Raw genomic sequence first — 27934 nt, 5'->3', positions numbered from 1 at the left:
GTGGCCTGGTAATATTATGTATCTGTATGTTGTAAGTTTACTTCAATAGTTTCACTCCAAAGCTGAAGCTGCTCTTTAAAGCCCCACCCTCCTGAGCACAACAGGGAAATCACCTCCCGCTTTTTCCCCGGGTCTTACCAGCTAAGAAAACGAAACTATTTGCTCTTCTCTTACCATGTGGCACAAGTTGTCAGTAAAATGGCTGAAAAAGAGGCTCAGCAGCATGGCACCATAAAAATCAAGAAGCAGCAGCAGAATGGAGCTGAGCTGGACCACGATCAGTTCTGCTGTTCAGTCTGTCTGGACCTCCTTAAAGAACCAGTTACTATCCAGTGTGGCCACAGTTACTGCAGAGAGTGTATTGAGATGTGTTGGGACCAGGAGGAGAATAAGAAGAGGAGGCAGAAGAAGGGATTTTACAGCTGTCCTCAGTGCAGGGAGAGCTTCACTCCCAGGCCTGTTTTTTATAAAACCAACATGCTGGCTGAGGTGAGGCTGGAAATCAAAGAGAATTAATAGTCATGCTATTGATAATACTAGTAGTGTTGCTTTATTTAAAACTGGGAATCACTTTGTCATAGTTGTTCATATTTTTTATATTTAATTGAAACATAGAAATGTGTTTTTATCGCTGTACTTTTTTTCATGCCCCTCATGTATTCCAATTCTTGCTGTCAGTGAAAAACTTTTCCTTTTGTTTCATCTCAGGTTGTGGAGAAGCTGAAGAAGACAGACGGCCAGGAGGCTGCTCCCTCTGCTGCTCTTGCCCATGCCGGACCAGCAGACGTGGCCTGTGATTTCTGCACAGGGAGCAGACCCAACAAAGCCTCTATGTCCTGCTTGACCTGCATGGCCTCTTACTGTGAATCTCACCTCCAGCCTCACTACAGCGTCCCTGTGTTACAGAGGCACAAGCTGGTGTCAGCCACGGCCCCGCTGAAGGACAAGATCTGCTCTAAACATGACAAGTTGATGGAGATCTACTGCAAAACAGACCGAATGTGTGTGTGCTATCTGTGCACCATTGATGAGCATAAATGCCATAATACAGTTTCAGCTGCAGCAGAGAGGGGTGAGGAAGAGGTAGGACCAAACGATCTCATTAATTTCTGATGAACAAGTGAGCCCTATTAAATAAAATTAATAGTGCAGTTGTCAACTTTGGAAAAACTACCTAATGTTGTGAAGTTGGACACACATTCATAGGTCAGAAGTTTATCATTCTTTGTTTTAAGTCCAGATATTGCTCTGTATTTCCAAAAGAATAAAGCAGTCCCTGTGGGTTTTCACCAGTTCTAATGTTTTCCTCCAGAAACAGCTGGTTGCAAGTCAACAGAAAGTCCAGCAGAGAGTCCAAGAAAGAGAGGGCGAGGTGAAGGAGCTGAGCCAGGCTGTGGAGGATCTCAAGGTGTGGTACTGGACCTGCATTGTATGATCCCCTGTGTCTGCTAAAGGCCTCACAGCCATGTGGGCACTTCTTGTTACATGAGAGTGCACTGAATTAAGGCAATCAGGTCATTTTGAAATGTGAGGGAAGACTATCTTCAATGGACTAAAACATTTCCACAGGATATTTTCTCCCCACTGTCACTTTAATTGATCTCACACCTGGATTTTTAAAAAAGATTTATGTTGCATTCAGGCTGCTCTTAATGCTATGTGAATTTTCTGCAAAAGAGACACCCTGATGGATGAGCAAAAAAAAAAAAAAAAAAATCACTTTTGTAGACTTGCAATCACAAATTGCCTTATAACTGCACAGCATTATTTTTGCTGCAACAATGACAGAATAATCTGCAGTGTTTCATGTAAAGTGATATTTAACTTATCCCTTTAGGAAGGTTGTGTTTTGTCTTATCCTCCCACAGGGAGGTCAGAGGTCAGGGTCAAACACAGAACTGTGTCACTAGGGCCTGTCGGGCTTCACTGTCTTGTTAAGTCACATTTTATCAGGATGGACACTTGAAAGCAAGCAATACAGCTCAAGGCTGGCAGCCTGAGGTGCATCAAACTGCAGGTGCAGAGAACCTCCAGCAGTTTTAAACTGAGCTGAAAATGGCTCTGAAGCCAGCAGATCATTTACAGCAAGCCCAAATCCTTACCCTTTCTATCCTAAACATCTCTGACCAGTTTAAATTTTGGTCCAAAACTGCTGGTCTAAAACTTTGTAAATCATGTGTGTCTTTTTATCCTGACAGTGTTCTGCCCAGACTGCAGTGGAGGCCTGTGAGAAGATCTTCTCTGAGCTGATCTCTTCCTTCCGGAAGAGGCGCAGTGAGGTGAAGCAGCAGATCAGAGACCAGGAAAAGACTGCAGTTGATAAGGCTGGAAACATGCTGCTGCAGCTGAAGGAGGAGATCGCCAAGCTGAGGAGGAGAGACACTGAACTGGAACAGCTGTCGCATGATGCTGACCACATCCACTTCATTCAGGTATCTGACACATGTCAGACACATGTCGCTGTGTGGTCTGAAGCAAAGTTAACTCTTTAACATCAGAGTATATTTTAAAAGGTTGGCTTGAAGATGTTGAGCAATAACAGCGCCTGCAGTGCTATGTTGGCAAATGACCTTGTTTACAAGCCTCTAAGAATTCCAGGACTATATTATTTGAGTTTATTTTCCTTGAGACAAATGCAACATGGAACATATGCTCCACAAGTGCCATCTGCTGGCCAACAGACCAATGAAGGCTGTTGCTGCTGAGATCACATTGATTAAAGTTATTACACCTTACAGGAAATATCACCCAAAACACTTCAACAGGTAAATAACAATTATTGATGTATCTTGCATTTCTGGTGCAATTGTGTTGTTTGGTGTCTTCCTAATCTGTGTTTACCAGTTGCCAGATGCAGACAGTGTGACATAATGGTGATACAACTGCAGAGCAAGTACAGTGGCATTTGATAGCAAACCATAGCAAAACAAAAACACAGCGTTTTCCCATGGATAACATTGCCACCAAGCTGCATCATTTGACATAACGTACATATAATCCTTATCATTTTGCTTTTGTCCTCTTTTCTTCTACTTCTGTCCCTCTGCCTGTGCTTCTGTCTTATTTCTCTCTCCAGGCTTTCCAGTCTCTCTGCAGTCCCTGTGAATCTCTAGACTTGTCTGTAGTTGTTTATCCTCTCCGTTACTTCAGAGATGTGAGTGACTCCGTGTCTGACCTGAGAATCAAACTGGAGAGGATCCTGAAGGACACATGGCCTGGGATCTGTAGCACAGGTAGCTGCCAGGAATACAAATGTCCCCTCAGAGTAATATAATGGTTTTACACGTGCAGTAGTGTGTTTAACAAGAAATCTTCTGTTTGTTTCTTAATTGTAGTGTCTTCAGTAGATATATTGCTGCCACCAGAGCCAAAAACCAGGGATGACTTTTTACTCTGTAAGTGATTCATAGTTCACTCTTTACAATCCTACCACATAACTTACTGCTGTTCAGGTAACTGTGAATGTATTGGCATCAACACTCCCTCTGATTTCTGCTTCGCTCTTCCTCCAGATTGCTGTCCTCTGACTTTTGATGTGAACTCAGCCCACCGTTACCTCTCTCTGTCCAATGAAAACCGGAAAGTGATGAAGAAATCCACTGAGACAGTTTATCCTGCTCACTCAGACAGGTTTACTGAGATTAGCCAAGTGTTGTGCAGAGAGGGTTTGTCAAGGCGATGTTACTGGGAGGTGACGTGGGCTGCTGGGGGCACTCTGTCTATAGCGGTGTCATACAAAAACATCAACAGAGTGTCAGGAAGCTCAAAATTTGGAAGTAATGCCCAGTCCTGGAGTTTACAGCAGTCTCTGAATGGTTACTGTTTCCGACACAATAATGCAGAAACAAAAGTGTCAGGCCATTGTTCTAACAAGGTCGGGGTGTACCTGGATTATCAGGCAGGGACTCTAGCTTTTTATGATGTTTGTGGCACCATGACACTGCTCCACAAAGTCCAGACCACCTTCACTCAGCCTGTCTATCCTGGACTGGGACTGACAGAGCAAAGTTATTATTATTCATCACGTTCTGCAGAACTGATTAAGTTATGGTAACAAAAGAAATGAAATATGTCATGTGTTTTTCATTGCAAGGTGGGTCAGGTTGATACAATAATTTCTGACAGTGGCCTTTCAGTAAAAAATTGTTGATGTCTTGTCAGTGTTGTCTGCAACTGATACCACAGAGGTGAGGATGTGATTCAACTCAGCAGCTTCAGGGGTGGTGGTCTGTAAAACTTGCTGGAAAACCTGAAGCAACAGATAGGAGAATTTAGACTTTCAATGGAGGGTTTTGTTGGATGGTCCAAAAGCTTTTTGAAGCTTTTTGAAGCTTTTTGAAGCTTTTTTTTTTTTTTTTTTTTTTAACCCTACCAACATTGTAAATTATGCAGAATATACAAAATGCTTGTAATTTTTGAGTTTCTGGCTTGAATATGGTCAAATGTAAATACAGAATATCAACACAAAATATTGGACGTTTACAGCTACAAAACAAAAATATCTGCACTGGCACCAGCCTTCAAAAATCCTATTGGTCATATTGGAGCTGTGAACAAACAAAAATGGTTTCTAAGTAGAAAAGGCAGAACTGCCTGCAGAGACAAGCACGTCTTGTAAATGGTTTGTTTTTACTTGTTCAATTTAGCTTCAGATGGGAGCAGAGACATATAGAGAGGGTAAACCAAACACTGAATTCAGTACCTGCATAGACTCAAATATTTTAGCCAAGTCAAAGTTAGTTTTTCTTCTTTTCTTGCTGGTTTTTAAGAGTAATAATAGCCTGCCATAATAGCCTGTCTTGCTTGTTTGACTGCATCAACTTGCTTATTTATCACCTGTGTTGATGTAGTAGTATCACTCTCTCATGTGTGTGAAAACATATTTTAACCTTTTTGCTGTATTTTTTTCATTTTGACTATCTTTTACAGATTTGTTTCTCAAAATTGCATCACATCTCATCAAAAGGTTTTAAAATTATGTTCAAAGGAAAAAAAAAAACAGTGACTCAGGCTATTTAATTTCTATGGACTCAGCCTGAATGCACCTTAGAACACTCTTCTCATTTCAGTCCAATCAAAGGGGCTGTTAAAAGATGATGGGCTCTAATGGATAACTAAGCTAAGTCTTCTGTGACTTGTTTGTGAATTTACGGTGTTTTGATATGGTTTTTTTTTTTTTTGTGCAATGCAAATTCAGTGCACTGAAATTTCAACTTGGATTCAGAAAAGAAACAAAAAACATCACTGGTATGACATGAGACCTACTGATGTGCTTTGCATTTTTCTGCAAATCGTGGGTTTTAGATAACATTTGATGCAAGAACAATTGATGCATTGATGAGTGGTTTGATATGATGTGTGAATAAAGGTATGTGATAGAAGACTCATGTTGATTCACAGAAGCTCTTCAAATAAAGAAAGTTGGAGACCCCTGGTTTAATTGTTACAGGGAATTGAAAATGGCAGACTGAATAAATAAAGGCGATGATGGATAGTGGAGCGAACCAATCAGAAAACAACTTCAATTTTAATTGCCCCGCCCCCTCTTGATTGACTCTTCACCTGCTCTTGCTGTCCTCCGCTTAGTTCGACGAAACACGGCACACAGGTGTTAACACGGGCGTCATTCGTGGACTGTTCCCCACATTAAGTCTTCTCCTACAAGCCAAAGTGTAAGTTTCTTTTAGTCACGTTAGTTCTGAAGGTAACATATTGTAGCAGCTCCAGTAAGAAGTTAGGATACCTCCCTGCACCAAGCGTTAAGGCTGCGTTAGGCTACATTTTCCCTTTGCTGGACAGTTGGTTAGCCTAAACTAGGAACTATAAAGCCCAACCAGTCCTGTTGAAATGTACTGTATTACTGTAAAAAATGCAACCCCTAAAAACTCGGTTGGTATTACAGTTAAGCAATCTATGAGTAGCTAGGTGTGCGTTTAAACGTTTTTAGACACTTCGCGGAGTTTATCAAGTCAATAGCTCGGCTGTGCTGCGGTTGATAGCTAGGCCTACTAGATCTGTTACACGTTGGGCTGCGGAGGAATACAGAATGGTGATTCAACTGGAGCCGAGCCACGCGTGCGATACACGGTTTTAAGCTTCCGGCCAATCAGAAAAAAATGTGCTCACCTACACGAAGATATGACTTTTGGTGAATCTCAAAACTTGGTGGATAATGGATAAAGAATAACAGAAATAAGAAATTTGCTTGTTTGAACTTGGTTGATCATTCCCTGACTAATTTTTGCCTACACACAGCCAAATAAGGTTAGGTTGAAATCCGGCATTAAAAAGTATGTACCTTTTTGTAGGCTGTTCTACTTATAAATATGAAGACATAAAGACTTTGTGAAGGCAGTTGACTCAACCATGTGGATGTCCCAGTTCCAGTACACATTATGCACTATAGTGCCTCCTTATGCTTATGTTGACAAATCTGACCACAGTGGCAAAGACTAAGACATTTTCTGTAATTTTATATATATTTTTTTAGTTTTGTAAGCAGGCTACACTATTGTTTCAATTTTTAGTTTTTTTCTTCTGAGGTCTAGTTTTTTTTTTTTTTTTATCAGTTAACTAAAATGTTTTGTTACACCTAGTTTTAGTTTTTTTGTTGTCTATAATAACCATGATCTTCACTCAGGGCTTTCTGTGTGTGATAACTTCAATTTAGCTAAAACTCCAGGAGAATCATCATCATTTAAACTTAATTATGTGCTCTTTTTTTGTATGACACTTTTGGTTGTCCAGTAAAATGGCTGCAAAAGAGCAACAGCAACATGGTGTCATACTGGACCAGGATCAGTTCTGCTGTTCAATCTGTCTGGACCTTCTTAAAGAACCAGTCACTATCCAGTGTGGACACAGTTACTGCAGAGGGTGTATTGAGATTTGTTGGGACCAGGAGGAGGAGAAGAAGAAGAAGGGATTTTACAGCTGCCCTCAGTGCAGGAAGAGCTTCACTCCCAGACCTGTTTTTTATAAAACCAACATGCTGGCTGAGGTGAGGCTGGAAATCAGAATTAAGTCAGGCTATTGATAATAGTAGTAGTGTTGCTTTATTTAAAATTGGGAATGACTTTGTCATAGTTGTTCATATATTTAACATTTAAATGAAACATAGAAATGTGTTTATCACTGTACTTTTGTCATGCCCCCCATGTATTCCAGTTCTTGCTGTCAGTGAAAAACTTTTCCTTTTGTTTCATCTCAGGTTGTGGAGAAGCTGAAGAAGACAGACGGCCAGGAGGCTGCTCCCTCTGCTGCTCTTGCCCATGCTGGCCCAGCAGATGTGGCCTGTGATTTCTGCACAGGGAGCAGACCCAACAAAGCCTCTATGTCCTGCTTGACCTGCATGGCCTCTTACTGTGCATCTCACCTCCAGCCTCACTACAGCATCCCTGTGTTACAGAGGCACAAGCTGGTGTCAGCCACGGCCCCGCTGCAGGACAAGATCTGCTCTAAACATGACAAGCTGATGGAGATCTACTGCAAAACAGACCGAATGTGTCTGTGCTATCTGTGCACTATTGATGAGCATAAACACCATAATACAGTTTCAGCTGCAGCAGAGAGGGGTGAGGAAGAGGTAGGACCAAGCGATCTCATTAATTTCCGATGAACAAGTGAGCCCTATTAAATAAAATTCATCATGCAGTTGTCAGCTTTTGAAAAACTACCTAATGTTGTGAAGTTGGACACACATTGATAGGTCAGAAGTTTATCATTCTTTGTTTTAAGTCCAGATATTGCTCTGTATTCCTGAAAGAATAAAACAGTCTTTGTGGGTTTTCACCAGTTCTAATGTTTTCCTCCAGAAACAGCTGGTTGCAAGTCAACATAAAGTCCAGCAGAGAGCTCAAGAAAGAGAGGGCGAGGTGAAGGAGCTAAGCCAGGCTGTGGAGGATCTCAAGGTGTGGTACTGGAACTGCATTGTATGATCCCCTGTGTCTGCTAAAGGCCTCACAGCCATGTGGGCGCACTTTGTTAAATGAGAGAGCACTGAATTAAGGCAATCAGGTCATTTTGAAATGTGAGGGAAGACTGTCTTGAATGGACAAACATTTCCACGGGACATTTTCTCCCTACTGTCACTTTGATAGATGTCATGCCTGATTTTTTTTTTTTTTTTTTTGAAGTATGCCTCATTCAGGCTGCTCTTAATGCTGTGTGATTTTTTTTTTTTTTTTTGCACAGCGCAATTTTCTGCAAAAGTGACACCCTGATGGATGAGGAAAAAAAAAAAATCACTTTTGTAGACTTGCAGTCACAAATTGCCATGTAACTATACAGCATTACTTTTGCTGCAACACTAGGTTGGTTTCCATCCAAATATATCGAAATTTTTGAGCGAATTTTGTCAGAATGCGCAAAAGAAAATGCGAATTTATGCCTGTTTCCATTAGTTTTGTTTTGCGATTATTGAGAGGAGAGTGCGCCGTGAGATGACGCCATAAGATAGCGTCTGTGTCGACTGAACAACAACAAACACTCAGCTGACACTCAACAGCTCATGAGGGACATATTCCTGGTGAACTCGTCGGCTCTTGGGAGAAGTCTGGTTACTATTTTGGCAGTGCTAACTTCGTACCGAACCATCCTAAATAAGGAATAAGAGACTAATAATAGTAATAACTAATAAGACTGTAGCGTAGAAATGTGACGTGGTATCCGGTCCAGTCATCGTTTATTCGCAAAACCTGTTTCCACATCAAAAAGTCGCATTTCTTTTTATCGATACGCTGAGAAATCCACCCCCTCCAAGCATAAAAACTTTTTTGAAAATTTTCGGCCGTTATTCGAATTCCTGGCGTTTCCATCCAAGTTTTTTTTTTTTTTTCCGCAATTTCTGAAAATGCGAATAGAAATAGGTGGATGGAAACCCGGCTAATGACAGAATAATCTGCAGTGTTTCATGCAAAGTGATATTTAGCTGATCCCTTTAGGAAGGTTGTGTTTTGTCTTGACCTCCCACAGGGAGGTCAGAGGTCAGGGTCAAACACAGAACTCTGTCACTAGGGCCTGTCGGGCTTCACTGTCTTGTTAAGTCACATTTTATCAGGATGGACACTTGAAAGCAAGCAATGCAGCTCAAGGCTGGCAGCCTGAGGTGCATCAAACTGCAGGTGCAGAGAACCTCCAGCAGTTTTAAACTGAGCTGAAAATGGCTCTGAAGCCAGCAGATCATTTACAGCAAGCCCAAATCCTTACCCTTTCTATCCTAAACATCTCTGACCAGTTTAAATTTTGGTCCAGAACTGCAGGTCTAAAACTTTGTAAATCATGTGTGTCTTTTTATCCTGACAGTGTTCTGCCCAGACTGCGGTGCAGGCCTGTGAGAAGATCTTCTCTGAGCTGATCTCCTCCTTCCAGAGGAGATGCAGTGAGGTGAAGCAGCGGATCAGAGACCAGGAACAGACTGCAGTTGATAAGGCTGGAAACATGCTGCTGCAGCTGAAGGAGGAGATCGCCAAGCTGAGGAGGAGAGACACTGAACTGGAACAGCTGTCGCATGATGCTGACCACATCCACTTCATTCAGGTATCTGTCATTCAGGTATCTGAGATGTATCTATATACGTATATTGTATATAGGATTGTAAATAGGAGTGTATATACACTACTCACATATTCGTCTTTCGGGTGAAATTTCAGGATGAACCTAAAATGCATTATAACCTTTACAGGTGAACTTAATGTGACATTCTGTAAACTTTTGAATGCACATGTCCAACTGTTCAATGTTTCAGTACTTTTTGCACAAGTTGCTGTTCTCTAACAAGGAGCTTAATGGCAAAATTCACAACAGGTGTTTGATCCATGAATCGACCAATAAATTTCCTGGTTCAATTAGAATTGGTATTTAAACAGTCCTCCTCATTATGCTGTTCACATTTTGACATCATGAGACCAAGACGACACCTAACAATTGATCAGCAGCACCTCGCCATTGCGAGGCTTCAAACAGGATGTTCTCAGACGGAAGTGGCCACTGAGCTTAGAGTGTCACAGAGTGTCATCAGCAGGTTGCAACAGAGATACAGAGAGACTGGAAGAGTCACAGAAAGGCATAGAAGTGGACATCCTTTGGCCACATCCCACACTGATGACCGCTTCATTGTGAACAGTGCCCTGCGGAACTGGATGATGAATGCCACTCAACTCCAGGCACATTTAAGGGAGGTGAGAGGCGCCCAAGTGTCACGTCAGACCATTCGAAACCGTTTACATCAGCATGGTCTGCGTGCTAGATGACCTGCAAGGGTACCTGACCACACCACCAGGCACAGGTGTCATCGTCTTGCATGGGCCAGGGAGCATTTACGCTGGACGAGGGACCAGTGGGCCTCAGTGTTGTTCTCTGATGAAAGCCGATTCATGTTGAGCAGAAATGATGGCCGCCAACGATGTTGGAGACGTCAAGGAGAGCCCTATGCATCAGCCACTGTTGTCACCAGACGAGCCTTTGGTGGTGGTGGTGTTACTGTGTGGGAAGGTGTGTCTAGTCAGTACAGAACTGCCCTACACTTTGTGAATGGTACAGTGACAAGCCCATACTACCTGAATAACATCATTAATCCAGTCTCTGTGCCCCTGCATGAACAACACAGGCCTAATTTCATCTTCATGGATGACAATGCACCAGCTCATCGAGGTCGTGTCATTAGGGAACGGCTGCTGGAGACTGGGGTACCTCAGATGGAGTGGCCTGCACTTTCTCCAGACCTGAATCCCATAGACTTAGACTTAGACTTAGACTTAGACTTCTTTTATTGTCATTGCACAAAAAAAACACAGCAGTGAGATTTTGGCAACGAAATGTCGTTGCTTGGCTTCCGGATTACAGCAGAGATGGAATTGTGGGACCGTTTAGGTATATATAAATATAAATATTATACATAAATATAGTCTATATAACTGGTATGATATGGTCTATATAACTAGTGCTAAAAAACAGGAGCTAAATAGTAATGAGTGCAATTTAGAATAGCTAGATAAAACAGAATGTACAACAACAGACTAAACAGTGTAAACAACTGAATAACCAGTATAAATAATAATGAGTGCAATAAGAACAGAATGTAAACAACAGAAAAAGAAAACAACTGACTAAACAGTGTTAACAGTGGAAGATTGCACAGAAATGTATTGTCCATACGTAGCTGCTGGGCGGGCGGGGGGGGGGTTATTGCACAAATAGGAGGTAATTAATTCTCCTCATCCCAGGGGTGTTTCCCGGACTGGGCTACACACCCTGGGCCTGAAGAAACCATACCTCCATAAAGGGATATTGCACAGAAATGTATTGTCCATACGTAGCTGCTGGGCGGGGGGGCGGCGGAGGGGGGGGTGGGGGTGGGGGTGGGGGGGGTTATTGCACAAATAGGAGGTAATTAATTCTCCTCATCCCAGGGGTGTTTCCGGGACTGGGCTACACACCCTGGGCCTGAAGAAACCATACCTCCATAAAGATATATTGCACAGAAATGTATTGTCCATATGACAAGTTATTTGGCATTGAGCAGTCTGATGGCCAGGGGGAAGTAACTGTTTCTGAGTCTGGCTGTTCTGCAGCGGATGCTGCGGAACCTTCTGCCAGACGCCAGTCGGGAGAACAGTCCATGCTGGGGGTGGGTGGGGTCAGAAATGATCCGGTGGGCTCTGGATAGGCAGCGGCTGTCTGCTACGTCCTGGATGGGGGGGAGCGAGGTCCCGATGATCTTCTCCGCCGTCCTCACCACTCTCTGCAGAGACTTCCAGTCTGAGGCCCTACAGCTCCCAGACCAGACGGAGATGCAGCTGGTCAGCAGGCTCTCGATGGTCCCTCTGTAGAAGGTGGTTAGGATGGGAGGGGGGAGGGAGGCTCTTCTCATCCGCCGTAGGAAGTGCAGGCGCTGCTGTGCCTTCTTCGCCAGGGAGGAGGTGTGGAGTGACCAGCCGAGGTTGTCGGTGATGTGCACCCCCAGGTACTTGGTAGTGCTCACGACTTCCACGGCTGTGTCGTTGATGAGGAGGGGTGTGTGGCTGGGTCTGGATCTCCTGAAGTCCACGATGATCTCCTTAGTTTTATCGACATTCAGGACCAGGTTGTTCTCCTTACACCAGTCCACAAGGTGTTGCACTTCCTCCCTGTAAGCCAGTTCGTTGTCGTCCTGAATGAGGCCCACAACTGTTGTGTCGTCCGCGTACTTCAGGATGTGGTTGCTGCTGTACCTGGGGCGACAGTCGTGGGTCATCAGGGTGAACAACAGGGGGCTCAGAACACATCCCTGGGGGGAGCCAGTGTTCAGGGAGATGACACTGGAGGTGTTGTTCCCCACACGGACAGACTGGGTTCTGTCGGTGAGGAAGTCCAGCAGCCAGTTACACAGGGAGGATTTGAGGCCCAGGGGCTCCAGTTTGCATATCAGGTCCTGGGGGATGATCGTATTGAATGCTGAGCTGAAGTCCAGGAACAGCATCCGTACGTGGGTGTTCTTTCCTTCCAGGTGCTCCAGGCTCAGGTGGAGAGCAGTGGAGATGGCATCCTCCGTGGAGCGGTTTGGCTGATATGCAAACTGGAACGGGTCGAATGATGGGGGGAGTATGGAGATGATGTTGTCCTTAACCACCCTCTCGAAGCACTTCATGATGGTGGATGTAAGTGCAACGGGGCGAAAGTCGTTAAGGCATGTGATGGGACCTATGGGATCAGCTGAGTCGCCGTGTAGAGGCTCAGAGCTCTGTACCCCAGAACCTCAATGTCCTGAGGGCCACCCTTCAAGAAGAGTGGGATGCCATGCCTCAGCAGACAATAAGTCGACTTGTGAACAGCATGAGACGTCGTTGTCAAGCTGTAATTGATGCTCAAGGGCACATGACAAGTTATTGAGACATTGACATTTTTTGTTGTGGTATATCCACCACTGTTGTTGGCTTTTGTTTCAAGAAATTGTTTGAGATGAGGAAATCACCAGTGCATGCTTCTACTTAAATGCCCTACTTTCATGATATAATATCACTGTAGCGTGAACTTTTTACATTTTCCATAAATTTCACCCGAAATCCAAATATCCCTAACTTTTTGTGAGTAGTGTATATTCTTTCTATTTTTATTTCTTTTTTATCCATTTTACTTGCACAGTGCTGGAGTTGTCACCATTGCATTTCACTGCTACTGTACTTGTACATCAGGCATGTGACAAATAAAACTTGAACATGTCAGACACATGTCGCTGTGTGGTCCGAATCAGAGTTAACTCTTTAACATGAGAGTATATTTTAAAAGGTTGGCTTGATGATGTTGAGCAATAACAGCGCCTGCAGTGCTATGTTGGCAAATGACCTTGTTTACAAGCCTCTAAGAACTCCAGGACTATGTTAATTAGGGCCCGAGCGCTGGAACAGCGCGAAGCCCTATTGTATTTGTAGTGATTCTTTCTTATTATTATTACGTGTCATTATTTGACCCCCTAAACATGCTCCAAAACTCACCAAATTCGGCACGCAGGCCAGGTCTGGTGAAAAATTGGATAAAATGGACAAACAGACCCCCTAAGTGCAAAAATGGGCTCGGTAGCGCCACCTAGGCACACAAAGGCAGCCGCTGTGGCCCACAGGAATGTGATAGAAAGACCAAACCACTGCCGAAATGTAGGTCTCATCGAGCCCTACAATTCACGCGCTGACACTCCCCCTCTAAAACCAACAGGAAGTCCGCAATTTGCGTTTGAACATCACGTTCTCGCCCAAAATTCCGCTTTGAACAAAATCTATCTCCTCCCAGGCCGTAAATGTCAGCGGCTTGAAAATTTCACAGATGACAGAGGACAGAGTGCTGAACAAAAGTTCTGAAGGATTTCGTCATTACTCGTTTAGTTTGGACGTGATAACACCTCCAAGTCGGAGTGGCCAGAACCAAAACCTCATTTTTTCCCATGGAGTTTGGTGTACACAGGCTGACACTTGGCACTAATTAGGCCCCTGGAGTCTAAAGTAAAAGTCTGATGGCTTTGAAAACTATGCAGATGGAAAGAGGACGAAAATTCCTACAAAAATATGTAGTTTTGATGTGGATTGGACCAAGTTTGTGGGAGCTGTGAAGAGTTTTCAAACATTTTTGACTCTGGTGTGCTCTGCTCTGCACTCTGCCTGGACATGTGACTCACTCTAGCTGCCTCAGGAATGCGCAATACACACCCATTGTAAGAGCTCAGAGGGAGCAGAAAACACTCTCAAACTAAAACTGCCATAACTCCAAAACGGTAAAAGATAGCAAAATCATGTAAATGGGAGATTTATAGATGCGAGTCTCGTGACTCGTTTAAGCTTTGAATCAAGTCTGTAACTCAAACGGTGACCGAGCTGTGACACCTCAAACAGGGGTGGGTTTTCTGGATTTCTCCATTAGATTGAATGAGGATTTCTCTGTCTGCCTGCATTTTGGTGTGATCACGCCACAGCTGCCAGTACTCAAGTCAGTCACACACTAGGACATGCTAAGGGCGCCATCTGCTGGAGGGGCGCTGCTAGTGGCCAGAGGGGCACCAGCAGCGAATGTACTACCAGTGGGTTTTTGTTGGCGTCGTGTGTGTGTGTGTGTGTGTGTGTGTGTGTGCACGTGCGTATGTGTGTGTGTGTGTGTGTGTGTGTGTGTGTGTTTGTGTGAGTGAGTGTGTGTGCCTGCATTTTGGTGTAATCATGCAGCAGCTGCCAGTAGTCCTGTCGGTCACACACTAGGACTTCCGCGGCCTTTCAAAATAAAAGCCCAAAACTCTTTCACAATAAAAGCACCGAAAAATACCCTTAAAACTGGAACAAACGGACTAATTGTCTGCGCTTCGACACGCGCGCCATCCCCGACGTGCACGGGGGGGCGAGGGCCCGTCCAACGCTGCTTGCAGCTTTAATTGAGTTTATTTTCCTTGAGACAAATGCAATATGGAACATATGCTCCACAAGTGCCATCTGCTGGCCAACAGACCAATGAAGGCTGTTGCTGCTGAGATCACATTGATTTAAGTTATTACACCTTACAGGAAATATCACCCAAAACACTTCAACAGGTAAATAACAATTATTGATGTATCTTGCATTTCTGGTGTAATTGTGTTGTTTGGTGTCTTCCTAATCTGTGTTTACCAGTTGCCAAATGCAGACAGTGTGACATAATGGTGATATAACTGCAGTGCAAGTACAGTGGCATTTGATATCAGGAAAAAAATACATAAACATCAAATTTATGTCAGTCTGATAGCCAGACTATTTCAGACAGTAATAGTCTTTGTAGACTCACTGTGTTGCACCAACAGTCATTGAATGAGAAATCCTCCATAGAAGACAAGATACCAGTTTTTCCCATCATATAATGTGTAACTTAATGCATCAAGTCAACACCAGTTTGATAGGTGTTGAAAAGCATTCTGGGAAAAAACAGAAACCCATAACTGAGGTAGAAGTAGACGAGACCGTTTGTCCACTGAACAAATTAATTACAACTCTGCAGCACAAACAAACTCCTGGACTGTTCGAGAAGAGGAGTCATAGGGCTTCCACGAAGACAGTAGTTCTGTCAGCATTAATTTTACAATATTAATAATATGAACTGGCTCACTGGCCCACCGTAAATGTGCTGTCATATTCAGTAAATAGTAATTTATTCACAACAAACCTAGTTTCAGGTCTACATGTGATAGTTTGTTTAGCCACAAATCAAACCATGTAGCAAAACAAAAACACAGCGTTTTTCCATGGATAACATTGCCACCAAGCTGCATCATTTGACATAACGTACATATCATCCTTAGCATTTTGCTTTTGTCCTCTTTTCTTCTACTTCTGTTCCTCTGCCTGTGCTTCTGTCTTATTTCTCTCTCCAGGCTTTCCAGTCTCTCTGCAGTCCCTGTGAATCTGTAGACTTGTCTGTAGTTGTTTATCCTCTCCGTTACTTCAGAGATGTGAGTGACTCCGTGTCTGACCTGAGAATCAAACTGGAGAGGATCCTGAAGGACACATGGCCTGGGATCTGTAGCACAGGTAGCTGCAAGGAATACAAATATCCCCTCCGAGTAATATGTTTTTACATGTGCAGTAGTGTGTTTAACAAGAAATCTTCTGTTTGTTTCTTAATTGTAGTGTCTTCAGTAGATATATTGCTGCCACCAGAGCCAAAAACCAGGGATGACTTTTTACTCTGTAAGTGATTGTGAGGCGCAGCAGCATGGCGCCATAAAATTGTGAATGTATTGGCATCAACACTCCCTCTGATTTCTGCTTCGCTCTTCCTCCAGATTGCTGTCCTCTGACTTTTGATGTGAACTCAGCCCACCATAACCTCTTTCTGTCCAATGAAAACCGGAAAGTGATGAAGACATCCACTGAGACAGTTTATCCTGCTCACTCAGACAGGTTTACTGAGGTTAGCCAAGTGTTGTGCAGAGAGGGTTTGTCAAGGCGATGTTACTGGGAGGTGAAGTGGGATATTATGGGGACTCTGTCTGTAGCGGTGTCATACAAAAACATCAGCAGGATGTCAGGAAGCTCAAAATTTGGAAGTAATGCCCAGTCCTGGAGTTTACAGCACTCTCTGAATGGTTACTGTTTCCGACACAATAATGCAGAAACAAAAGTGTCAGGCCATTGTTCTTACAAGGTCGGGGTGTACCTGGATTATCAGGCAGGGACTCTAGCTTTTTATGATGTTTCTGGCACGATGACCCTGCTCCACAAAGTCAAGACCACCTTCACTCAGCCTGTCTATCCTGGACTGGGACTGACAGGGCAAAGTTATTATTATTCATCACCTTCTGCAGAACTGATTAAGTTATGGTAACAAAAGAAAAGAAATTTGTCAAGTCTTTTTCATTGCAGGGTGGGTCAGGTTGATACACTTCTGACAGTGGCCTTTCAGTAAAAAATAGTTCATGGCTTGTCAGTGTTGTCTGCAACTGATATCACAGAGGTGAGGATGTGATTGAACTCAACAGCTTCAGGGGTGGTGGTCTGTAAAACCTGCAGTGAAACCTGCCTGAAAACCTGAGGAAAAACACAGGAGAATTTAGACTTTAAATGGAGGATTTTGATGTATTTGAAGTTTGTTTGTTCTTTTTTTTTTTTTTTTTTTTTTTTCCGAACCCTACTAGCATTGTAAATTACGCAGAATATACAAAATGCTTGTAATTTGAGTTTCTGGCTTGAATGTGGTCAAATGTAAATTGAGAATATCAACACAAAATATTGAATAAAAATATCAGTACTGGCACCAGCCTTCAAAAATCCTATTGGTCATATTGAAGCTGTGAACAAACAAATATGGTTTCTAAGTAGAAAAGGCAGAACTGCCTTCAGAGACAAACATGTCTTGTAAATGGTTTGTTTTTACTTGTTCAATTTAGCTTCAGATGGGAGCGGAAGTCAAGTTAGTCAAAGTTAGTTTTTCTTTTTTCTTGCTGTTAGAGTGAAATTTTGCTCTGTGAGAAAACCGAGTTTATATTACAAAGGAGAAACTTGAAGCATGCTTATTTTCACTTTTTTACGCTATGGAGCACTGTAGTCTACAGAAGAGGATTTGTAATGTTGAAACAAATAAATGACTGAATAAATGAATGAAATGTAAATGAATGAAATGTAAGATGATTCTTTCTTTGCCAGAACCCTGCTAGGAGGGCAAAGTCTTGAAACTGGTATGACATGACGACATTTGGGAATGCATAATTGGATGTGGTTTAGGTTGGGGGTAGGATAAGGGGATATTCCTGGAGATGTTTTGGGCACAATACCCTTTTTTCCTGACTTAGCCAGAATGAGACAAGATGTTGAATACTATTTTCATCACTGTACATCCAGTGGTTTGGTTCCTATGGGAAGCGTTTTTGTGTTGTGCTTAGCGTAAAGACTTGAAATCTATGAGAGTCAATAGCCTAGCTCCATCAAAATGAAGAAAAAAAAAAAAAAAACTTTCTAACAACTCTGAAGCAGTTTGATTTACACAGTCTATCATGTATTTGAAATATTTGTCTGAGTTTACACAATGGCATTTTAATACCAGAGTTGGGAAAGGTGGCTTTTACCTTTGATGGAACAGCCTGCAGAGGCAAATAAAACTCGTCAGATTGATTCCTTTTAATCAATTTAAACTTCTGTCTTAGAATTTGCAGTTTGAATCCATGTGTGTCCTGTAAACTGTCTCATAATAGCCTGTTTTGCTTGTTTGATGGCATCAACTTGCTTGTTTATCACCTGTGTTGATGTAGTATTACTATCTCATGTGAAAACATATTTAAACCTTTTTTGCTGTATATTATCATTCTGAATATATTTTACATATGTTTCTTAAAATTGCATCACATCTGGTTTTAAATGCCTGTTTCTGAGTAGCTCATCAAAAGGTTTTAAAATTATGTCCAAAAAAAAAAAAAAAAAACAGTGACTCATTTCATTTCTTATGGACTCAGCCTGAATGCACCGTGGAACACTTCTCATTTCTGTCCAATCAAATGGGCTGTTAAAAGATGATGAGCTCTTGGTGTGTAAAGCGAAGCAGTTTGTCATACATGGATAACTAAGCTAAGTCTTCTGTGACTTGTTTGTGAGTTCGGTGTTTTGATGTGTTTTGTGCAGTGCAAATTCGATGCACTGAAATTTCAACTTGGATTAAAAAAAAAAAAAAAAAAGAAAAATCATCACTGGTATGTACGGAACCCCTAAAGGGACATGGGGAAAAATTTTTTTTTAGATATGTTTCTCGTGCGCACGAGAAACTTTCTCGTGCGCACGAGAAAACACATGGAGAATTTTTTTTTTTTTAGACATGTTTCTCGTGCGCACGAGAAACTTTCTCGTGCGCACGAGAAAACACATGGGGATTTTTTTTTTTTTTTAGACATGTTTCTCGTGCGCACGAGAAACTTTCTCGTGCGCACGAGAAAACACATGGAGAATTTTTTTTTTTTTTAGACATGTTTCTCGTGCGCACGAGAAACTTTCTCGTGCGCACGAGAAAACACATGGAGATTTTTTTTTTTTTTTAGATATGTTTCTCGTGCGCACGAGAAACTTTCTCGTTGCTGCTGTTGCGGTAGCCGCAACCCGGAGGTTTATGTGGTGGCTGACGCCGTGGAGCGGAAGGACGTGTCATATAGGCATGCGCGCGCATCCAATGCTTTCTCGTGCGCACGAGAAACATATCTGGAAAAAAAAAAAAAAAAAAAATTCCCCATGTGTTTTCTCGTGCGCACGAGAAACATATCTGAAAAAAAAAAAAAAAAAAAAAAAAAAAATTCCCCATGTGTTTTCTCGTGCGCACGAGAAACATGTGTAAAAAAAAAAAAATCCCCTTGTGTTTTCTCGTGCGCACGAGAAACGTGTAAAAAAAAAAAAAATCCCCATGTATTTTCTCGTGCGCACGAGATAGTTTCTCGTGCGCACGAGAAACAAACCTAAAAAAAAAAAAAATTCCCCATGTGTTTTCTCGTGCGCACGAGAAACTATCTCGTGCGCACGAGAAACAAACCTAAAAAAAAAAATTTCTCCATGTCACTTTAGGGGCTCCGTAGGTATGACACGATGACCTCTTGATATGCTTTGCATTTTTCTGCAAATCGTGGGTTTTAGATAACATTTGATGCAAGAAGAATTGATGAGTGGTATGATGAGTGAATAAATACACGACACAAGACTTTCATGTTGATTCACAGAAGCTCTTCAAATAAAGCAAGTTGGAGACCCCTGGTTTAATTGTTACAGGGAATTGAAAAGGACAGCGTGCCCTCAATTGGCTACACCTGAGTAAATAAAGGCGATGATGGACAGTTGAGCGAACCAATCAGAAGACAAACTCAACTTTTATTGCCCCGCCCCCTCTTGATTGACTCACCTGCACTTGCTGTCCCCCGCTTCGCTCGACGAAACACGGCACACAGGTGATAACACGGACACCAGTCTTGGACTTTTCCCCACATTAAGTCTTCTCCTACCAGCGAAAGTTTAAGTTTCTTTCAGGCGAGTTAGTTCTGCAGCAATTTTAGCCATGGAAACATTTGCTAGCTGAAGTTAACATATTGTAGCAGCTCTAGTAAAAAGCTAGGATACTTGGCTCCACCAAGTGTTAAGGCTGCTTTACGCTACATTTTTCACTTTGTTTGGCCGTTCATTTTTTTTTATTTTAGATTTTGGTTTATTCATTTTATTTATTTATTTATTTATTTATTTTATTTTTTTATTGTTTAAAAATGCTTAGTCTGGGTTTAGTGTTCATTAGTTTCACTATTCGTGTTACAGTCCAAACACAAGACTTTGTGGAGGCAGTTGACTCGGTCATGTGCATGTCCCAGTCTCAGTACACATTATGCACTAGTGCCTCCTCATGTTATGTTGACAAATCTGACCACACTGGCAAAGACTAACTAAAGACATTTTCTGTAATTTTATTTTGTTAGTTTTGTAAGCTTGCTACACTGTCGTTTCAATTTTTAGTTTTTTCTGAAGTCTAGTTTTTTTTTTTTTTGTTTGTTTTTTTTTCAGTTAACTAAAATGTTTTGTTACACCTAGTTTTAGCTTTTTAGTTGACTATAATAACTGATCTTCACTCCTGGAGAATCATTTAAACTTATGTGCTCCTTTTTTTTTTTTTTGTATGACACTTTTGGTTGTCCAGTAAAATGGCTGCAAAAGAGCAACAGCAACATGGTGTCATACTGGACCAGGATCAGTTCTGCTGTTCAGTCTGTCTGGACCTTCTTAAAGAACCAGTCACTATCCAGTGTGGACACAGTTACTGCAGAAGGTGTATTGAGATTTGTTGGGACCAGGAGGAGAAGAAGAAGGGATTTTACAGCTGCCCTCAGTGCAGGGAGAGCTTCACTCCCAGGCCTGTTGTTCGTAAGAACAACATGCTAGCTGAGGTGAGGCTGGAGATGTCACAGTAAAAATAGTAGGCTATTTCCACTAGCAGTAATAGTAGTAGTGTTACTTTATCGCTGCATCATTGTATTTTCTCATTTAAAAGAGACACAAAGGTATTATCACTATTTGTCACACACCTGATGTATTCCAATTTGTGTCATTGAACAACCTTTTTTATTTCAACTCAGGTTGTGGAGAAGCTGAAGAAGACAGGTGGACAAAAGTGTGTCTGCTATCTGTGCACCCTTGAGCGTAAACACCATGATACAGTTTCAGCTGCAGCTGAGAGGGTTGGGAAACGGGTAGGACTAAAATAGTTGATTTCTAACGAACAAGGGAGTTCTCTTAGATAAAATGTATAGTGCAGTCTGTTGGTTTTTGAAGAATTACCAAATGTTGAGTTGAAAATGCTTTCATAAGTCATCTTATTTGTTTTAGAAGTTCACATATCACTCTGTGTTCCAAAAAGAGAAATCTGTTTACAAAAAATATTTGAAGACAGCTCATTGGGCTTGCTGTGAGAGAAATGTACATTGTGGCATTTATAATGGCAGCAATACAGTTAACTCCAGAGAAAGTGCTTCTTCTTGGACCAATCACAGTATCTTCCTCCAGAAACAGCTGGTTGCGAGCCAACAGAAAGTCCAGGAAGGGAGGGTGAATGAGCGCAGCCACACTGTGGACGATCTCAAGGTGTGGTAATGGGACTGAAATGTTTCCACAGGGTATTTGCTCACTATTTGCACTTTCAACAATATGGACAAATGCATTAATGTGGGATTGTACATGTTCTGATGTGTACATATATGCAGTTTTCTGCACTAAAATAAATATGAAGTCATCAGTGTTGGAGGACATCAGCCATCCTCAGCTTACTCTAAATGTAGTTGCACCATGCAGTCCTTTCAGACCTTTTGCTTTGCTCGGGTGGGCAACCATGCTCCATAGAGGGCCAGGAGTCTGCAGGTTCTCATTCCAACCAAAAAGTACATCCAGGTGATAGCATTGATTACCTCACCTTCAGGCAGAGAGGAGGAACTAATCAGTGAGTACACCTGGGAGAAGTTTTTGATTGGAATGAGAAGCTGCAGACTCTCATCCCTCCATGGCAAATGGTTCTCCATCCTTGGCTTTTATCATTAAAATAGAGCCCTGAGTCTTTCTAACCACTAGGTCTTTTTAAAGGAGTGCACTTTGCAAAGCAGCCGCCATGTGTTTCTTTGTCTTGACAGTGTTCTGCCCAGGCTGCAGTGAAGGCCTGTGAGAAGCTTTCTGAACTGATCTCCTCCGTCCAGAGGAGATGCAGTAAGGTGAAGCAGCTGATAAGACTGGATAAGACTGCAGTCCGCCAGGCTGAAGAAATCCTGCTGCAGCTGAAGAGGATCAACACACTGTGGAGCACAGACACCAAACTGGAACAGGTGATTTCATGATGACGATCCCACCCATTTTAGTCAGGTATCTGACGCATTTCAGTGTGGTCTGAGCTGATTTTTAACTTCTGGAATCAGTATGTTAGGAGTTTTGAATAATCACTGGGTTACCTGCAGTGCAGTATAGCTGATCATTTGTATTGTAAAAACCTATTAAATTTAAAATGACATTACATGGAGATGAATAGGCTCTGTGCACCATAGACATAATATACGTAGACGCCTCATGACGTGCTGGAACGTGAGCAGCGTCGCCGCCATATTGGATGGGTCTCTTCAGTCTAGGCTAGCACCAGAGTCAACCAGAGTCAATGGAGAGCTAGCAAAAATGCCGGTATTTTGTGCAGCTTATAATTGCAATAACCGGCACAGGATTTAAACCAGATCGCGTGGGATTACCTTTCAGAAGTAAGACTGAACAATAATTTTGGTTATTTTACCATTTATAATATTATATCATCGTTACTTACGTGTAACGTTATTACAGCAGGAACTGGTACTCTCTCTCTCTCTCTCTCTTTGACTCTTGCTGGGGTTTTTTTTCTTTTTCTTTTTAAAGGTTTCCCAGTGATACAGGCTTGAGGAGGCAGTGGGAAGTTGCTATAAGACGGGAGGGTTTTGTTGTGACCGAGTCGTCAAAGCTCTGTAGTGAGCAGGATGGGTCAGACTGTCAGTCATGTCCTCTGTGTGTGTGTGAGTGAGAGAGAGAGAGAAAGAGAGAGAAATAAATTCAAATGAACAATCAAACTTGTTTCTTTTTTAAATTATAAAATTAATTCATTTATACATGTATCTATATGCCATACCATATGTTTTTGTTATAATACAACGTCTTTCAGCATGAAAGTACGTATTTTTAATGTGTGACAGCATCCTGTATCATAACTGAAACTCTGCTGTTTGTAACAAACCAAACCGTGGGAAAATCGGGTAAAAAGTCGGGGAGTTATGGATTATTAAAGTTGGGGATACAGTAGAAATAAATGCAGTGGCAGCGCATTAGAGACCCATCCAAGATGGCGGCCGGCTGCTACGTCAGCTCCAATAGGCAGCGGCAGCCTATGAGGCGTCTACGTATATTATGTCTATGCTGTGCACAAGACGAGTGACCCACATCCGGTTTCGCCAGATAGCGGCACTTCAGTTTCCGGTCTGTGTAATGGCTAAGCCTAACGCTTACATATTCTCCCAGTGCCTCACGGATTTGCCCAGACTAACAATAAACTATGTCCACCGAAACGTTGCTGCCACTTCCCCTGCCCCCAAAAGCAAACAAGAAAGGGTTTTAAGTTATACATCTCCAGCTATTTGCACAACATCGAAGGTATGTAATTTAGAGAACGTTAGCTAACGGTCGTTAGCTAGCTTTAGCTAACTAACGTAGATGGTTAGCACCAGGCGAATCACACCGTAACGTTTGTTGTGTAGAATGAATCTCGTTTTTGTATCCAGTGGCAAGTTAGCTGACTATACCTGATGCCAGTATCACAAAGCGGGATTAAGGTGTTAGCGAGATAACTTCAGGCTCAACTCCAGATTTTCTGTATCACAAAGCTGGTTCACCTCTCATCGGGATAGGATACCTATCCTAAACCTGTTCTGAAAGCTAGCCTGCTAGGGTTAGGGATAGGGTTGACCCTGCTATCAACTTGATGTACTGACATGATTGAATTTTGGCGTCCGCTTTATTTTATTATAGCCTGTAAAACAGACACGCAACACGTCTGTGCAGTGCAGTGAGTTCAGAGGTGTCAGCGTCAGATGTGGGCTACTTGAGCCACTGATGTGTAGTTTGCGCATTTATGCAGGCTGCCTTCTCTTCGCGGCAGCCACGGTGTTCGATTTAGTGTGTAAATTTTGTTTTTCCTCCTCATACTATTCCTGCCTCGGAACCCTCCCTTATACATGCGCGTTCACGGCTCTTGATGAGACAAACCTGGATCGAGTGAGCGAGTTGATAACCGGCGTCGTGGTACCGGTTATTCCTGATCACCATGATCTCTGTTAGTGTAGCCGGATAGGTCTGAGAGATCCTGGGAAAACTGAGCTTGCTTCATGATAAAGGCATCAGGTATAGTCAGCTAACTTGCCACTGGATACAAAAACGAGATTCATTCTACACAACAAACGTTACGGTGTGATTCGCCTGGTGCTAACCATCTACGTTAGTTAGCTAAAGCTAGCTAACGACCGTTAGCTAACGTTCTCTAAATTACATACCTTCGATGTTGTGCAAAAAGCTGCAGATGTATAACTTAAAACCCTTTCTCGTTTGCTTTTGGGGGCAGGGGAAGTGGCAGCAACGTTTCGGTGGACATAGTTTATTGTTAGTCTGGGCAAATCCGTAAGGCACCGGGAGAATATGTAAGCCTTAGGCTTAGCCATTACACAGACCGGAAACTGAAGTGCCGCTATCTGGCGAAACCGGATGTGGGTCACTCGTCTTGTGCACAGAGCCTATTGAGGTGAACTTCATGGAAACCAAAGCTAGTGTATACTCACTATGCAAAGCTGCCATCTGCTGGCCAAAAATGACATTGCAGTCGTTGATGTGTGTGTGTGTGTGTGTGTGTGTGTGTGTGTGTGTGTGTGTATGTAGGTAGAACAAATTTTAACAACAAAATCATTTAGGCTGTATAAATTAGAACAAATGTCTGAGAGCAATTTTTGATGTATCTTGCATTTTTGGTCATTTTTTGTGTTTTTGACTTGTGGATATCTGATGTCAAAATAGAGTGCAGCCACAATGAAGTTTACTGTGAAACATTCTAGCACCCTAAAACATCAGTGGTCAGCATCATTTTTCCCCATCAGTCCCTTCCAATTGAAGAGCAAAATCATTTTTGTAGACTTGCCTAAATAAATAATAATAATAAAAACAACATCCCTCACAATTTCTGAGCCCTTGCTGGCCTGTTCTTCATTAAACTTGGAGGAATGATTGATTTGGACACAGGAGTTTGGTATTTTGAGCATACACCTAATACTTTTTTTTTTTTTTTTTTTTACAACAGCCATTTTGACATGAAATAGCAGAGTAAACACAGGTGTTACTAATGACATTAATTAAGCTTGCATTCCATGTAGGTCTAACAGAGCCTTTCCAGTTTGTCAGCATGCATAACACCAGGATCCAACTCTGTTAAACCAATTAAAAAAATAAAATAAAATGAAGCTAAGGCATTGTATGTGCAGAGGTTTTTAAGTTTCTCCACTGCCTTCATATTCTAAAAGGAAAAATGGAATATAGTATATATAATATATAACTCGTGTCCTTTGAAGTAGTCTTTCAAAAGCTTTTTGAAGGACTCATGTTTGAACTGTCAGTTACAGCAAGTTGCCATTAATTTATTTGCAGTGATGCTCAAAAAAGATTGCATGCTTCCAGTTACCTGCATTGGGAAATTTCATACTTTTAGAGCTAAAAAAAAAAAAGCCCATGGAAAAGGTATAATCAATAACCCAACCAAGACCCAACCCAGGTAGAAAAGGAAATGGAAAGAAACGCATAGCAGCCTTTTTGTCCTTTTTATTTCTAATTATCTCTCTTTGCTCTGTCGTATTTCTCTCTCCGAACTTCCAGTCCAGTCCCTGTGAATTTCTACTCCTTCGTTACTTCAAAGATGTGAGTGACTCTGTGTCTGACCTCAGAGACAAACTGGAGAGCATCCTGAAGGACACATGGCCTGGGATCTGTAGCACAGGTAGCTGCCAGGAATACAAATATCCATTCAGAGTAATATAATTGTTTTACACGTGCAGTAGTGTTTAGCAAATCATTTTTTGTTTCTTAATTATAGTTTCTACAGTAGATGTATTGCTGCCACCAGAGCCAACGACCAGGACCGACTTTTTAACCTGTAAGTAAATAATTTCTATACTCGTACATTTCACAATTACACGCTAGTCAATAGAATGCACATCTCCATATCTGTCCTTTTTGACTCTTGGATACCCTATTCTGATCAAAACTTTGGAGAGACTCAACAGCAGATTGTATTGTCAAACATTTTTCAAATTACAAAATAAATTGATTCCATAAAACGCCCAAGATTCACAGTTTAGTTGTTACTTGTTCTCTCTGTATCTGTTTCACTTTATTACACACATTATACCAGTGGTCTGGAACCTATGGCTCACAAGCCATTTCTGTCTTTGTTTTAATTTGTTCTTTCTGAAAGCCATGTCTTCTGGCAAAATTCAAATTTACTACCACTAGCGCTCGCTTACACTAAAGGCCTGCAAAGATTAGGCAAATAGTTGGCTGACTTGTAATGGCAACATCTCTTTTACACTTTTTATTTATTTATTTTTACACCCCTGAAGCATCAGGCTGACTTTTGTGTCTGCTGTATTCTATTGACTTTCTTGTCACTAGTGTTTAAACTTGTCCTAAAAACTCAATACACATGGACTGGATTTTTTTTTTTTTTTTTCCACTCGGAAACATGGCCACAGTAAGATTAGAAAACAGTGTGAGCTAGACAGTGAATAACAAGCGTTCAAGTATCAAAAACATTTTTCGAAGATATTGAATCAAGGTCAAACATCAAGCAAAAGATATTGCTCTGATAGGCCCGTCAGTTTTGAGATTAGCTGCATTAAAATGAGACTGGAGTGAACAAAGATGTCTCATTTTGTTAAAAGCCTGTTGCCTTGCCTCTCCTCGAGTTTCTTCCTCCCCACCTTGACTTGCATCTCACACATGGGTGGGATTAAGACACAAGGAGAGGAATCAAGGATTTACAACTGAGAAATGAGAGACTTGTGATCTCCTGCAGGCTGCTGCCTCATGGAGGTAATTAGCTGAATGGCAGTAGGTTGATATTAACACTCCATCTGATTTCTGCTTTGCTCTTCCTCCAGATTGTTGTCCTCTGACTTTTGATGTGAACTCAGCCCACCGTTACCTTTCTCTGTCCAAGGACAACCGGAGAGTGACGAAGACATCCACTGAGACAGTTTATCCTCTTCACTCAGACAGGTTTATCAGGGTTAGCCAAGTGTTGTGCAGAGAGGGTTTGTCAAGGCGATGCTACTGGGAGGTGAAGTGGGATGTTGCGCGGACTCTGTCTGTAGCGGTGTCGTACAAAAACATCAGCAGGATGTCAGGAAGCTCAGAATTTGGAAGTAATGCCCAGTCCTGGAGTTTACAGCACTCTCTGAATGGTTACTGTTTCCGACACAATAATGCAGAAACAAAAGTGTCAGGCCATTGTTCTTACAAGGTCGGGGTGTACCTGGATTATCAGGCAGGGACTCTAGCTTTTTATGATGTTTCTGGCACGATGACCCTGCTCCACAAAGTCCAGACCACCTTCACTCAGCCCGTCTATCCCGGACTGGGACTGACATCCTATGGTGATTGTAGACATCCCAATTCTGCAGAGCTGATGAAGTTATGGTAGCAAAGCAGCTGAATATGTCAAGACTTTGGTACAGCAAAACAAGTCAGACTCATCAAGACATGAGGATGTGATTTAAGTAGGTGTAGTTTACAGAGTGTTTTGTGTTTTCAGAAGCTTTTAACCATGCACAAATTATGTTGTTTACCCTGAACTTTTAACTTTACATATTTGTAAAATAAATGTCTTAATAAATCAGTAATATATGAATTCTTACCAG

The 27934-nt window shown here is 42.0% G+C and overlaps 3 protein-coding genes across 5 annotated transcripts; all 3 read left to right on the top strand.

Moving 5' to 3' along the window:
- Positions 1-198: 198 nt before the first annotated feature.
- Positions 199-4054, top strand: LOC115376223 (tripartite motif-containing protein 16-like). The gene is made up of 7 exons (XM_030075714.1): positions 199-489; positions 709-1083; positions 1313-1408; positions 2199-2432; positions 3077-3233; positions 3336-3395; positions 3513-4054. The coding sequence occupies exons 1-7, from the start codon at positions 199-201 to the stop codon at positions 4052-4054; spliced, it is 1755 nt and encodes a 584-aa protein (XP_029931574.1).
- Positions 4055-5537: 1483 nt separating this feature from the next.
- Positions 5538-18023, top strand: LOC115376367 (tripartite motif-containing protein 16-like). Of its 2 annotated transcripts, none has more exons than XM_030075907.1 (8): positions 5538-5672; positions 6748-7000; positions 7211-7585; positions 7815-7910; positions 9304-9537; positions 15854-16010; positions 16110-16169; positions 16265-18023. In XM_030075907.1, the coding sequence occupies exons 2-8, from the start codon at positions 6752-6754 to the stop codon at positions 16804-16806; spliced, it is 1713 nt and encodes a 570-aa protein (XP_029931767.1). In that variant the 5' UTR covers positions 5538-5672; positions 6748-6751; the 3' UTR covers positions 16807-18023. The 2 variants fall into 2 exon arrangements, with proteins under 2 accessions (XP_029931767.1, XP_029931766.1); XM_030075906.1 differs by lacking the exon at positions 5538-5672 and adding an exon at positions 5954-6148.
- Positions 18024-19792: 1769 nt separating this feature from the next.
- Positions 19793-27930, top strand: LOC115376368 (E3 ubiquitin-protein ligase RNF135-like). 2 transcript variants are annotated; one of them, XM_030075909.1, is made up of 8 exons: positions 19793-19894; positions 20629-20875; positions 21065-21178; positions 21492-21569; positions 22109-22297; positions 25893-26013; positions 26110-26169; positions 27176-27930. In XM_030075909.1, exons 2-8 carry the CDS (start codon positions 20633-20635, stop codon positions 27715-27717), a joined length of 1347 nt encoding a protein of 448 aa, XP_029931769.1. In that variant the 5' UTR covers positions 19793-19894; positions 20629-20632; the 3' UTR covers positions 27718-27930. The 2 variants fall into 2 exon arrangements, with proteins under 2 accessions (XP_029931769.1, XP_029931768.1); XM_030075908.1 differs by having other exon boundaries at positions 19851-19973.
- Positions 27931-27934: the final 4 nt, after the last annotated feature.

Source organism: Myripristis murdjan, chromosome 18 (genome assembly GCF_902150065.1).
Source record: "Myripristis murdjan chromosome 18, fMyrMur1.1, whole genome shotgun sequence".
Classification (NCBI taxonomy): Eukaryota; Metazoa; Chordata; class Actinopteri; order Holocentriformes; family Holocentridae; genus Myripristis; species Myripristis murdjan.
This window is presented reverse-complemented; position numbering and strand designations above follow the sequence as displayed.

Coding starts and splice junctions, on each gene's coding strand:
- LOC115376367 (XM_030075906.1), top strand. CDS start 6,117: ATGTGCTCACCTACACGAAGATATGACTTTTG. Junction 7,911..9,303: donor AGGCTGTGGAGGATCTCAAG/GTGTGGTACTGG, acceptor TTATCCTGACAG/TGTTCTGCCCAGACTGCGGT. Junction 16,011..16,109: donor GCCTGGGATCTGTAGCACAG/GTAGCTGCAAGG, acceptor TCTTAATTGTAG/TGTCTTCAGTAGATATATTG.
- LOC115376223 (XM_030075714.1), top strand. CDS start 199: ATGGCTGAAAAAGAGGCTCAGCAGCATGGCACCATAAAAATCAAGAAG. Junction 1,084..1,312: donor CAGAGAGGGGTGAGGAAGAG/GTAGGACCAAAC, acceptor GTTTTCCTCCAG/AAACAGCTGGTTGCAAGTCA. Junction 3,234..3,335: donor GCCTGGGATCTGTAGCACAG/GTAGCTGCCAGG, acceptor TCTTAATTGTAG/TGTCTTCAGTAGATATATTG.
- LOC115376368 (XM_030075909.1), top strand. CDS start 20,633: ATGGCTGCAAAAGAGCAACAGCAACATGGTGTCATACTGGACCAGGAT. Junction 21,179..21,491: donor CTGAGAGGGTTGGGAAACGG/GTAGGACTAAAA, acceptor ATCTTCCTCCAG/AAACAGCTGGTTGCGAGCCA. Junction 26,170..27,175: donor CAGGACCGACTTTTTAACCT/GTAAGTAAATAA, acceptor CTCTTCCTCCAG/ATTGTTGTCCTCTGACTTTT.